At 43.0% G+C, this 14,817-nt stretch overlaps 1 protein-coding gene across 1 annotated transcript in view; it reads right to left on the reverse strand.

Annotated features, from left to right (window-relative positions):
• Positions 1-831: 831 nt before the first annotated feature.
• The window catches only part of UBE2H (ubiquitin conjugating enzyme E2 H), a 464,913-nt gene continuing 450,927 nt past the window's right edge, over positions 832-14,817 (reverse strand). The window contains exon 7 of the mRNA XM_069629597.1: positions 832-3,230. Coding sequence (XP_069485698.1) covers positions 3,106-3,230 — 125 coding nt within the window. The 3' untranslated portion in view covers positions 832-3,105. The remainder of the gene's footprint in view (positions 3,231-14,817) is intronic.

Genomic DNA, 14,817 nt, shown 5'->3' on the forward strand with positions numbered 1-14,817 from the left:
TCCATCCACGTGGGCATCACAATAAGGGAGAACATGGAAGGACCCGTTGGCCAATGATTATATGATTAAGGTGATAAGCTTTCCCCTCCCACTTTACTATATTCCTCAGAGCTCTGCAACAAGATACCCAAAAACATCTCTAGACAAGGCCCATGTCGGGGGTGGAGCAGCTGCTCCCTTATGAGAATGTTGGACAGAAGGGATACAGGCAAAGAGGATCATTTAGGTTTCAGAAGGTCAAAGAAAGCAAAACCATTAGCCTAAAGGGTGGCATGATCAAGCACCCCCCACCCCAGCAGTGCAGCAATCCTAGGAAAAGGTTGGATACATGAAAACAATGTACTGACAAATGTGAGGGGAAGAAGGGACCCTGATCTGAAAACCTGTAGAACCTCTGCATGACAGCAGATAAGATTTACCTGAAAAGAAATACAAAAGAAATGTAAAAAATTCATTTGTTCACACTTTTTTTTTCATTATAAAAAAAATATGTTTTCCTTCAACAGGAAATCGCCATCCAGTATATATGTCTACTCTTAAGGAGCATCTATGGTGACATCACAAGCTAACTCCTAGGTCAGTAGGTAAGCAGCACACCCATGACAGTGCTAGCAGCCACCCTGTGCTCCGCCCCTAGTAATCCCAACACAGGCTAAATAAGAAACGAGGTACACTCTTACATGATACACAGCTATAAGGACCCTTCCCACAAATGCCACAACTGCTAGATACTTCAGTACGATCACTGACCACAACCCTATTTAACTGGTCTCCCCAGCCCACCCCAAAAGAAAGCTCTGTATATCATGCCCATAATTAACATAAAATAGGTTTACATCTTTATAATGTCTTTATTTAGGAAAATAATCATGCTAAAGCTGTACTTTATATACCTTTCCAAAGGAAACAAAAACAGGATTGTGCTCCAGGGATTCAAATAAAAGATAATTCGATCTTCCAGACCTCACTGCTTCAATTTCACAGTTCTTGAAGCAAGCATTATTTTAAATTTCCTCTAAACTAAAACCTGTGTCAACAGGGAAGGGACTTGTGGTGGAGGTGCAGAAGGTTAAATGAAAGACTTTAAAAATAAATTGCTGGCTGGTCATGAAAGAGACAGACATTCACAAATCGCCAGTGCAGTGGCTTATGATCAGGGCCCAGTATTGAGAACAAAGCATGGGGCGGCTTAATCAAAATAGGTCACTGCCACTGCAGTCCAAAAATGAAATAAGAAAGCAGATAAAATTAAAACAAAAGAATTCAACCTGGCTGCCACAGTACCAAAGGGCTTACCATGTCAATGGAAACTTCAACTCGGCTGGTCTCTGCATTTACAAGCAGAGTGCCTTGACATATGGTTACTCGAGCAAAGATGCGGGGGGGGGGGGGGGTCCAAAAGTCAGGGTCACACTTACCAGAGGAAAACCGAGACTTAGGAGCGAGTTGGCAAAGCTATGACACGTCTCCCATAGAAGCAGCTGCAGAGCACCCTGGCAAGGGTACATTAGGTGAATCTGCATGTTAGGCAGCCTAGCACCTCGAGAGGAGACGTACACTCATAAGACAAATTTCAATTAAACTCAAGGGACCCATCGCTTTTACCTTCACAATATGAGCCTCCAGCCAAACACCAACACAGAGACCATAAGACAGCACCAGTTCACCTAAAATGAAGGAACCAGCAACCTGGTCCAGCGCTATATCCAATGAAGGAACATCCAGTTTCTAACCAATAGCTCTCACGCAAATGTCCCATTTGTTCCTGCAAACTAGGTATGGGGAGAAAAATACAACTACACATTTTCTGCCTCACTTTAGTGCCCTTACATTTTTCACTTATGCTAATGCTTGAAATAAATTTGAATGTGCAGTTCCATCAGCATTTAAACAAAAGTGCATTGTGGTTGCACCCACTTAGTCCATGTCCTCTCACGCAAGAGCCAAGCTGCAAATAACTTAAGAAAAAAGGAAATGTGAAAAGCAAAATTCTGATGGGAACTCTCCTCCTACCCCCAATCTGGAGTCAGAAGATCAATGCTGCAAAATTACGAGATCATGCCTAACAAAGATGGTCCACTTGGTAATCCGTCTCTACCGACATACATGAATTTGTTTTTTAAACCCCTTGGGTGCTGAAGCTAGGCTCAAATCACTAAGTAAAAAAACAAAGGAAGCAAAAGCAGTAAAAATATCGACCGTGTGTGCGTGTACACCTTTAAAGGAATTTATAGCATGAATTATGCAATTTTTGTTGGCGTCCAGAAGAAAGAAAACAAAAGGGGGAAATGGCCCATACGACCTTGAAGTAGAAGTAGTAACTCTGTTCAGATGACTACATTCAAAGGGCACACAGAAAAATACACCAGTGGTAGCAGGGCCCCCACAGGCTGAAGGGTGTTATCCATATACAAAAGGATCCAGGTCAAGAGTCTGGCATGGCTAGCGTTAATGCTCCAAACTGCTCTGCGATTTCAGTTTTCTTTTCTTTTTATATGCCAATATTTTCAGTTACTCCAGGTCAATAAAAAAAAAAAGACAAGCCATCCTCAAAGGCCCAGAAGGAGCATTATTTCCTTTCCTGGAATACAGCTGAAGCTGGTATTGTTCAAACAGGACTGGGCGGTTTTTAAGTGAGACTGCAGAACGTTCCACGTTAGCATCCGCGCTGGTTTCTTTGGGGAAGCCTGCGAAGAGGTTTGTGGCCTATGACCTCAGAGTTTACCTATCAGCACTGGAAAAGTGGAAGGGGGCATTTGGTGTTTGGTTTCTTTGCGCTGGCAGAGTCTCAGTTGAGCAGGATTGGGGCTTGGCCTACGCGAACTGACGAATGCATGCAACACTGCATACAGAGACCAAAGTGGAATGTGGGGATATGCAATGCACCTCGGGTGGGGAAATGACCAAGAAATCAGGGCCTACGTGTGAAATACGTATCTATGTATACACTTGTGCCAATGTATACATAGATACATACATACCTCAATGCTATTATTCATAAAAACCTTGTTTAGTAATAAAAAATTGCTTTGTTTAAATATGAGTATTATAGTCTGCTTCTCATGGTTAGGAAAGTCTTTTTTTCTGAAAAGCAGGTCGCTTCCACTACAATTCCATATCCTGTGCCTCGTCCTCCGAAAAGTCAGACATGGAACTTTCTGATGAACTGTCCCCAGTGCCCTCCTCCTGTTCCTTCAGTGCCTCCTCCGTTGCATATTTCTGGATGTACTCTGTATAAAAAGAAAATAAGACAAAAAGGTTAGATGGCTGAAACTGCTTTACAGGCCGGTCCAATTGGAGGCACGCAAACAGTGTCATAAGTGCTTGTGCCGCTCCCCAAGAGAACACAGAGCACATCCTACCTACAGCAGGCATTGGCAAATCAAAGTTTGGCTGTTTGTAGTTTAATCGCCATTTACGTATATAGGAATGGATACTGTTATACGTGGGCCCTTCAGACCCAAAAATGACAATATATGTCTGCAATTTACTGCTCGCAGACGCCGAACATTAGCAATAGACCTAGTAATAAGAATTATGTTTGCTGTGGTTCATGGAAGTCTTTATTATGTCCATTATTGCTGCAGGTGTGCAGACACAACTTGCAAAAGTTTGGACCTTATAAAGTATTACCTGTATACACTGTTAAGTCATAATGATTGTGGAAAATGCCTTCAGTTGAATCGCTGAAAACACACATTTAGAATAATTGCATACTAGCGCCCCACATATTCAGTAATAAATGTTCCAAAAACGTGCACAAAGTAGTCTTTGTAGACACAATAGTAGGACAGTAAAGACTTCTGGGGAAGGGGGGCGTGGGCAGATAGATTGGGGAGTGGCAAGGATGGGTATGCATTATAAGGGTGATGGGTGAGTGGTCAACTGGGAAAGGCGTCAGCTAAGATGGGCGGGCACAGCATGAAATGAGGACATCAAGAAGAGCATGAGAAACCGAAAGAGAATCGCTGTCTGCAGTAGGTCCGTCGAAGTAATCATCAGTTTGGCAGTAAGCTCACAGGTTCTGCATAAACAGGTTGAAGTAAGAGGAGCAGCAGCACAGGAGAGGCTAGACTGGACTGGAGCAGAAACTCCATAGCTCCGAGTACAAGGCACTCACCTGGCCTGAATTCCTTAACCTCAAAACACCACAATACTCGCCCCTCTGTTTGTAAAATGCACCCGTACCCTCTTGGATATTTCTTACAGGTCCTCTACAGGAGATGGAATCGCCTGTAACAGGGTGTCCCCAGAGAACAAAGTAGGGGGATGTTAGAGACAGGCATCAGCAAACCGAGGCAATGTTCTGCTGGATGTTCCTTTTCAGCCCCGTGCACAAACTTTTAAGAAGGGTAAATCAAGTCAGGAGACAGTCTTCGACATGTTGCATGTGGGAGAAAGCAAGAGCATATCCGAGTGTTCCCCTGCAGGCTGCTGTGTGGGTAGTAGATTGCACTCTAAGGCGCACTGGCTGACGAAGGCATGATGTGCATTTCTACAACCCAATCCCAGATTAAAACACAATTTCAACACCACCACACTTTAAAATGGTGGAATACACAATATAACGGGTACAAGGAATTGAATGCCACAACGGTTGCCAGGTCAATCAAACGTTCTTCTTAGCACACATTCCCTCAGTATAATTATTTTGGCCCACAGCTAGATGCCAAATACCACATGGGCAATCAGTTCAGAAGATGATTGAAGAGCTGAGTAGATTGAATTGGGACTCCAAAATAAACTGCTTAGGAACCCGGACAACTGAAAGACTATACACTAGTTGGTCTCCAGCTACACTGATGTTTTTCCTGCATTTTTATTTATTTGTATATAATCATAAGATTTGGACAAAAGAGCAACAGATGAAGCATCTTGATAAAAAGGACCACTACTTGTGCCCTACATTTAAAACTAAGTAGTGAAGTTCAATTATGGTGTCGAAAATTCGACACTTCACTTTGTCAAGTTGACGAACTACGGCATCGGAGGTGCTGAAGGAAACATCACTTTTACTATGTATTGCATGATGTTTACTGTCGCCAACTGCCATGAAGTTCTGTCACCTCCTATCAATTTCTTCCAACAAGATTCTTCATCCGTGAGAGAAAAATTAGACCGGCTAATGTTCTCTTAGAGTTGAGAACATTAGCCTGCACCGTATCTAGACAGGATTGTGAATGTTAGCATGTGCCACACCTAGAGTTGAGAACATTAGCCTGCACCATATCTAGACAGGATTGTGAATGTTAGCATGTACCACACCTAGAGTTGAGAACATTAGCCTGCACCGTATCTAGACAGGATTGTGAATGTTAGCATGTACCACACCTAGAGTTGAGAACATTGGCCTGCACCATATCTAGACAGGATTGTGAATGTTAGCATGTACCACACCTAGAGTTGAGAACATTAGCCTGCGCCGTATCTAGACAGGACTGTGAATGTTAGCGAGTGCTAAACTTAGACGGAATTAAGAAGATTGCCAAGCACTACACAAAAGGAATTGAGAATGTTGGCATGTCCCCCACTTGGATAGAATTATGAACATTGGCTGTGCGGTATTTGGATGGTATTGTGAGGGTTGGCGAGTGCCACACCCAGACTTGTGTAGGTCAGCAAGTGCTACACTTAGACAGAACTGTGAATGCTTGCATGTTAAATGTCACATAACCCACTAACCAATATAAACTAACTCTCTGCATACTTAAAAAAAACTCAATCATCTCTCGCACAACCAGCTGCACGCACTTCACCACACTGCAACAACACAAGCTGCACCAACAGCACACGCAGACTGACACCGATCCAATACTAGATCAGCACCCAGTGTCTACCGAGTTGAAGCTGCCAAAAGTACACCACTCATCTCACTATCCTACGCCCTCTTCACCTTACTAACCCATCCCACCTTCTCATTTACAGATCTTCCGGAGTGCCTGGGGACCAATTCCGTTGGTGACGGTGTGCTATATAAGTACCGTTAACATAACATTCTCATACTCCAGTTATCTTGGGGGTGACTGAAGAGAACAAGATGATGTGCCAAGGATAAATCTGAATGTCACTGCTTTCCTTAAGACTAGGCGATCGTCTAAGTTACAGATAGAAGCCAGACAATGTACCAGAGATTGCCAACATGGACCGAGAAGGCACGGCCAGATTTCCTAGTGAGACCAACTGTGTAGAACCAGTGGTCTTGTTGGCAGATGCCAATTATCTTGCTGCTGCGTGTGTTCAATAGCTCGAGGGTGAAATTTGGGCCAAGTCCATCCCACATCGCCCTGCTTGAGAAACCTAGAAGCAGCTCTTGCACACAAACACTCAAAGGAAATGGCCCCACTAGACCGTACAGCTGTCCTTTCCAACTTCCAAAAACATTTTAACAGGTCCTTGTACGTAATTGTCCCCTCCCAGCATTTAAAAATCAACAAGCCTAAAAACCAAGTTACTTACCAGCAAAGACTGGAAATACTTGGTTTAGAAGAAATGCATATAACACTAAGATAAAATTCACTTCACAACAGTCCACCACCCGCATGTCCCTTTGGTATCGTTCACACTTGGGCCAATGAGACAGGCTGGCCATAGCCTCAAAGTGGAAGCAGTGAGTCACATGTGAATCTATACAAGCTTCCAAAACTTAAGATCCATTGCTACAGTTACTTGGCTTTCCCTCCAGGATTGGCAATTCCATAGATTCACATGCTTAGATTAGGATTGCAAAGCAGTTTACCCCATCAAATGGCAGTTGGGAAAAGCAGTCGAGAGAAGAGGAAAAACTATGTTGGACCAGAAAAACCTTTCATGTAGAAAGACATAATTCTTTGCTTAGTGTGTCTAAAGAGGTGTTGCAGCACATCTGAATAAAGGGAATAGGACGAAATTACAGAGGTAGAAAAGTCATACCACCAAAAGTCTGACCCCCATTTATTTGTATATATAGGGGTAGGGGTAAAGTTAATAGAAAATGTGTAGGTGTAAGGTGGGGGGCTGTGGGAGGGTCTCCCCTCACAAATATATATGTGAAAAAATGGAGAGGAAAAAAAAAAAAGACTTGGTGGTTGGACTTTTCAACTTGGTAATTTCACACAGATCCGATTAAACTCATATCCATGTCCAGGCACTAATGTTTGGAGAAGGTGTGAAGTGATCTCCAGGCAGCCGCACTGCATAAATCATGAAGAGGGATCCACTCCACTCCTCCCCCACACAGAAGGCAGCTGTCGCTGCTCTATGCCTGGCAGACTGAGCTGTAGGCGAGGCTTACAATGATCTTCCTACTGAAGAGAGAAAGAGCAACTCAGGACATTGTCTGTTATGAAAGAATTTGCCTTTCGATGGAGAGCCAAAGACCACAAACCTAATGGGTCTTCTAAAGGGGAACAGTGTGATTGATGTAGGATAGGAAAGATCTTCTGAAGTCTAATGCGCTGAACACTCTTTCAGCAGGCAGTGTGTTTAGAAAAAGTGGGAAGCTAGACAGACTGATTCACATGAAAATCTGCAATCACCTTGGGCAGATAGGGATGAATCTTTAAAATGACTTTGGATTTATTGAAAATAGTGAACAGGTCATTAGCAAAAAAAGGCTTGGATCTCACCAACCCATTGAAGGGAAGTCATTGCTACAAGCAACTGCTCATAGGGTGACTTCATCAGCCTGAAAAGGACTGTTGTGCTACCAAGTGTGAAGTGGCCAGAGTGCGAGTGGATACGTGCACAAGAGGCCCTTAAGACATGTTTTAATGAGATCTGACAGTAATGCAGGTGTAGCACCACATTGTTGGTTATAAGAGATAGTCAACAGAGGTACTAAGACGGTAGCTGAAGTCCAGATTCTCCCAAGAGCAAGACCTAAGGGGATGCTCAAAAACCAAGTGAAACACAATTTCACATTTGTTTTGCAATCAAGTAGACCTGTAGAGTCCACCCTTACAACCACTAGTACTTTCATGCACCTTCATGAGACCATGGAATTGACCATACCTGGCCTCCACATGTCATGCAGTTAGTTGTGGTGATAAACCTTCGTCTTTTTGTCCCAGTTTAGCCATTTGGGATGTGGTCATAGGAGTATTGGTGCTCTTTGTGAGAGGTAAAGTAGATCCAGGAACAAAACGGTCTGGGCTGTGGGGTGTGATATGCAACGCTAGCGCACTGGGGGGAAATCAGAGGGAATGGTGGGGAGGCTGTTAAGCAGAGTTTGTATGCAGTACCCTTTGGGACCACTACACACAACTATGACTACAGGTGTAACCTTTGGTATAAGTCTGTACTACACAGTTTTTGGTAGCGGAGCTGAGCACCAGGCTTATCTAAATAGGGATGTGAGCTGTAATAATGTTACAGAGGTCTACAATCACAGGTGTTCAAATAAACACACTCAAGGTTTCTTGGTTTAACACTTATTAATTTATTCAAGTCAGTTATAAAACATTCACTAGAAGGAGGCAGTTAAATATCATGCACACATACACTTCAGTACTATACTCGTTAAGTTTGAGGCATTCAGACTACTTTGAAGGAGGATCAAAATGGCACTCAGAATACTTTGAAAAATAATGCCCACACACAAGCCGTTAACTTACTGGTGCACCAGCTACTAGCTTTCCAGAGGAACTGGCTGCGCAGTGCAGAAGGTCTTCTGACTGAGAGGTCAGCTGACCTGCCATTCATGCACTTGGCACCAAGAGAACATTAATAATGGTGGTGCCAATGACATTACAGAATGCCTGGGCTACCTGGAACTTGTGCTGTTTACTGCCAGGTGACGTGCACAGTCCAGTCGTTCCAGTTGCTCTAATGAAAGCATCAAAGAGATAGGGCTCAGAACTACCCAGTCTACCTGCCGTCAGTGGCAGTGCACATGGCTGGATCCAGTTTGATAGAGTGCTGATTTGGTGAAAGGTCATGCACAGTTCATTTATCAAATTAAAGAGCAAAAGACTGACATGCGGTTGTGTAGGTGGAATAAAGATTTGGGCTATGTTTAAAGCATGCCAAGGGGTATATGAAGCTGAGAGAACAGTTGTCATCTTCCTGGCTGTGTCTCCATTGGCAGGAATTTGCACCCAATACTTTAAGTTTGTTAGTAATATTGCGCACAGAGAGTTGAGTTTATGTAGCTGTCAAAGTGAAGTCAGTGTTTTGTAAGACAACCTGTTCTTATTAAGAGTTTCAGCAATAGATGTGGAAGTCTGTGCTTATGTATGCGTCTGAACTATAGCATGTAGCTATCATAGTCTTCATTTAGTGTTGCTGGGTAAGATCTTGGCTGCCGTATGGTTCTATTTTGGCTAATTGTGATTGGGGAATAATAGGGAAGCTCTATTTTTTTAAGTTGATGCCTTGACAGAACTATATTCGTGTGAGTTCAAGTAGCCACGGCAGATTATTTTATTTATTTTTCTTGCTTTAAACTATCTCAGTGTTGGCTAAAAAAAAAAGTATGTGTTCACTAAATGCGCTTCTCATGAATGGGGTTTTGTTAAATAGTCATGGTAGGGCTGAGATTTGTGAAAGCCGTGAAATCCATTGAATGTTATTGTTTAACTGTTGGGTAATAATAGTGTGCATGGTTGCTGAATATCCATGTATTTTGTGATGGCTGTTGCATGGAATAATGAAAATTGAATTGCTTGGCATGGTGGCCGAGTATAGGATAAATGGTGTAGGTGTGAGGATATGGGTGCGTGGTGAGAATAGGGGTGAATGTATTTAGGAACATGGCTTCAGAATGGTGATCTTCCAGGTTGGAGTTGGTTCTGGATCTCTCTATACCCAGAGATCCACTTGTTGCTGTGTTAAGTTTACTGCCTTCAAATATTGGTTGGACTACAAGTAAAATGGTTTGGCTATATAGAGCTCTTTTTCTGGCCAAGAAGCAGATTTTGAAATTTTGGAAAACGTGATACCTCTCCCAACATCGATGACTGGTTGCAGAATGTGTCCCTTTTGTCCAGGAGGGAGAAAATATCCATTAAGGCAAAATATCAACTTGATAAATATGAGAGGATGTGGGGGTGCATTTAATGATCTCTATGCTTAAATTATTTGATTGTGTTCTAAGGTTCTTATTTTACTTTATTTTTTGTTTGCTTTTTCATTTTATTTCTTTCCTTTACTTTGTCACATTACTCCATGTATTCTGTTCCCTTCTGTTACTTCACTTCTTAAAGATTAATTTTGTAAATTATGGGTGAATAAGTATCACCTTGTACATTTGAGATATGGTATTATGTTCTATTGCTTCTGTAAGGTCCTAAATGTATAAATAACGTTTTGAAAAAAATACTTTGAAAGAGAAGCAAAAAGGAACAGCTTCAGAACATAAAAGAATTACAAAATTCTTAGGCAATGCAGATATTTTGAGTTGACCAGGAAGAGTCAATGCAATTCAATAGGTTAAGCCAAAGTAAATGGGCTAAAGTCTTGGATAGGTAAAAATGGTTCTGGTAAGTAAACGGTAAAGTCTCTGTAGCAGTTCTCAGAAGTAGTTTGTAAGAACAATTATATGTTGGGTCTCAAGCTGATTAGAGGCCTGCTATTTGCGAAGGTTTCAAGCACTTTCACCGCGAGAGGCAAATACTCTCCGTCTCGTTTCACATCACCTTTCAAATGAAGAAAAAGATGCAGCTGATGACTCTGTTCCTGGCAGTTCCTGCAGATCTCGCTGTTCCTGAGCCTCAGTCGTGGGAACAATAGGGAAGACATTGGGCGTCTCCTGCACTGGACTGGTCAAAAATCTGGCACTGGCAAATCTTCAATTCCGGTAGCTGTAGTAAGGCACACAAACTGGTGTCCCTCTCCCTAGTTATTCGGTTTCCTGCAGCACTCTGAGGAAAATGCAACCAGCTCTGAGAATGGTATCCAGGTGGCTTAGTGTCGAATTGATTGGTCCCACCAACTCAAAGGGATCCTTGCAGGGCTTCTCTGTCGAGATGAACCTAGCGATTCGGACCTGCAGAAGGGCTTCATCGGGCAAACCAACGGTCCAGGAGTTGCAGCAGCCGTCCTCTTCAAGCTCGTCTTCGGTTCTTTCGTTCCAGTGGTCGACTGCCTTCCAAGCCAAGAGACTTGCCTTTTATCCAGTTCCTCCCATTCATTCCAGCCTAGCTGCCACTCACCCAGCAGGGTGGCTGTCCTTGCCAGACAGCCAGCCAATCATGCCAGAGTGCATTTGGGTCTCCAAGGAGACTAAGCACAACGAGTTTCGGGCACCTCCCTCACTTCCTGCCCACCGCACACACTCTGGCGCCAGAGGCGGTATTCAGTTCTGAAGCCCGCAAAAGGCGATGGAACAAAGGGACCAAACCTGATTTGGCACACAGACAAACTCTAGACAGACCTTTCCATAAAGAAATGGCAAAAAAAAAAAAATAATAAATAAATAAAAAAGACTGGGCCCTGTTAAGAAGACCGGGACCTGTTTAAACAAAGGGGGCTCAGTCACCATGTTGAAAAACATGGCTACTGCGATTTAACGCTACCGGTGTTCGCGGTCGGGAAAGATCATGGCAGTTCGTTGTAAAACCACTGCCACCATCCATTTCGAGAGGAAAAAGTAGCATTTGACTGCTACATGAGTATCTAGACACAGGGGATACTAAATAACCCCTCCAGCACTCTATTGTAAGATAAGGTGTGCTGTGTCTATGAATTTAAAAAGACTAGTAAAGTCAATGTCACTTTACTTTCTCTGGGAAACAGTTGTTGATCCCAGAGAAGGTATTTAAACCTTGGGAGAGCCTGAAAGGCAATCCCGTGCCACTGCACGGAGGGTGCTGTGTGACACAAATGAAACGATTATGCCTATGGATTGGTCTAAAACTCCATAACCAAAGAAAACAAAAGAGTAAAACATTTCAAAACACGAGAGAGTGGGGAAAAAGGGTCACACTCTCTCCAGGTAAAATAACCAAGTCCTCAAAATCCAGCAAAGTTACTGGGGGTCTCTAAGGTGAAGGGAGTTAGCTAATTTTTGAGAATTCTCCCTAACAGAGGCATACAGGAAGACATGATTCCACAACATGTAGAATGCCTCTCACAAGTGAATGTACCTGCTACAAACCTTTGTACCTTTTTGCTATGGTCCACAAGTGCCAAGCTCCGTCTACCCCCACCGCCAGAAGATCCTGTCCAGCTGCACCTGATCAATTTCGAAATAATGAGTAAAGGAGGCATTTCCCCACTGAGATGGTCTGCCAGATTTGGCTGGATGAAGGTTGATCACCCACGCCCATAAAGCTTGAGATTCCTGCAAGTTCACGGGAGATAACTATCTAACAAATATTATTTACCCAGTAATCATCTTCGGAGGCTTGTATCTGCTTGGAATGGGATATGAATAGTCTGCCATCTAGTGGTTGAGTGTTCAAATTCGAAAACTGCGAATCGACAGGGCCATTCCTGACACTATCCTTATCCCTATCCTACTTGTACAGGGACCCACAATCCTTCACACATCAACATCCTCAGATTTGTTTGTTTTTCTGCCATGACTATTATTGTTCATGTAGCTGAAAATTGAGCAGATATCTTTTACTGTCCTGTTGCGGGGAGGTTGGGTGGGACCATTGGATTCCCAGCACATACAAGCTTCAGAACAAAGATTGTTAAAATATTTCGCTTCTGGGGCTTGTGAATCTGCTGAGATTTACACACTATATTGATTGGCAAGCAGTACCTGAGGAAGATGGTGGGCGAGCAGCAGAACAGGAGTACAAATATTCCCCTACCAGCAAATCTGCTTTCGTGCTGTATGTCTACACGGTGGTGTTGCATACATGTATGGCCTGCACGCCACGTTGCAGTCTTGAATATTTCTTGTAGTGGTACATTACAAATAAAGGGCCATGTTACTTCAGTACTATGTGTGGAATGGGCTCTTTGTGTGAAAGGTAAAGTTCTAGAATCTTACACAACATGGCTGAATGTATTTGACAATCCATCTAGAAATAATGGCTTTGGTTACATGATTGTTCATTATGGAGTCTGACAAACTCCATAGGCGTCATCTTTTCATAGTGTCACACAGCACCCTCGTTGCAGTGAGACAGGGAAGTCTTTCAGATTTCCCAAAGATTTAAACACCTTCTCTTGGATAAACTACGGTTTCCAAGAGCAGTGAAGTGAAGTGAAATCGACTTTACTTACATTCGTAACTTTCAAGACCCATCACACACTATCTTACAACAGGGTGCTGAGGGGTCACTTACCTCGCTCCACCTCTCCATGAACTGTTTGCTTCCAAGACTACCCAGAGCCTGGTAAGCACTTTACCAATAGAGGCCACCTTGTTCTAGTGTCACACCAATCCTTCTGGCATCACCATCAGCCATAGTGCCATTTAGCTAGTAATCACCCCCAGCACTACAAACCTAGCCTCACTATCACCTTAATGCCAGCCCGCCTTACGTGAGTCGGCCATACTGTTTCTAATGCCCCAGTGATACTGAGACAATGTACTGTGTTGATATGCTAGGCAGCATTGCCAACTATTATGCCGCATTGCACAGATTCATCGATCTATATAGGCCTCCCCTGCTGATCAATCTGTTGCATATTCCATTGTTATGTATTGTGCCACTATGTTCGGTTGTATGGTCCCATGCTGCCAAATATTGCATTGATTTATCGTTGCTATTGCCAATAGTCCATGCTATACAGGCCATCCCTGGTGCCTACTTATTGTTGCCTACTCTTAACTAATGCTCTATGCCAATATGATGTGCTGCACCGTCCGATGTGGGTCCGCACTGTACTGAGTCATTGCTGTCCCTACCACTAACTGACCCATGACTAGCCTGTAATTTTTTCCTGCATACAGCCTGCTTTGTTTGCCGCCTTGATTAGCCCGTAACTGCAAAGCATAAATTAGTTCTCACAAATTGATTAGCAGAGTTTGTTAATTCACATTTTTTCTGATTAGCAAACCAACACATTTGATTAGCAATTTTGTACTAATATTGATAATGTCACCAGATGCTATTTGTACCAAACACATGAAATGAGCGACAATACATCAGTTTTGTGTAGCGCTTAAATAAGACATTAAAGGAGTCGGGCCTTGCAAATTCTTTACAATTCAGCGGACCTGCAGGTGACCATTTCCCTATCCAACCCAAGAGAAATGCACTCATCCCATAGCGATAGAGGACAACAAATTTGTACAATTGTGCATGTCACTACAGACCTGCTTTGTTTGGCACACTGCTGCCACCCAAAGGCCAGCCATGCAGTGAAACATTTGTTTGACATTAACTGCAAACAAAGGTAATGTTACATAAAAGTTTCAAACAGGTCTTGCAAATGCTACTGGCCCGTGATAAAATGTGCTCGAATATGCGAGTGGACGAAAAGACTTTGCGAGCCACAGCTGAAATGTAAAAGGTTAGCTGCATGAATGGACACAAATAGATATGATAAAAAGGCTCTGAAAAAGTTTGGCCAGCTGTCTCCTGCAGGTGGTAATATATAATGCAATCATAATCATAAAGCAAAACGAGCCCTGGAGGCTAACTACAGTGTTTGGTATTGCAATAGATCTGTAGATGTACAGGTTGGATGGAACTTTTGATCAACACTTTGCGTAAGCTTCGAGTTCGTTTTTGTGCATTCATTATTTAAGATGAAAGAAAGAGACTAAGTGTGGATTGCATAGCAGGCAGAGAACTGGGCAAACTAGATGGAATGTTGTAGTTTGTGGTCATCTCAATTTCAGGGTACCTGGTATAAAGCGACTGGGTGATAATATAGAATGTCAAGGAGTATGGGTTTGCTCATGGGTTGACCACCAGTTGCAAGACGTATGCA

The sequence above is a fragment of the Ambystoma mexicanum genome, chromosome 12 (genome assembly GCF_040938575.1).
Source record: "Ambystoma mexicanum isolate Mex_15411 chromosome 12, UKY_AmexF1_1, whole genome shotgun sequence".
Classification (NCBI taxonomy): domain Eukaryota; kingdom Metazoa; phylum Chordata; class Amphibia; order Caudata; family Ambystomatidae; genus Ambystoma; species Ambystoma mexicanum.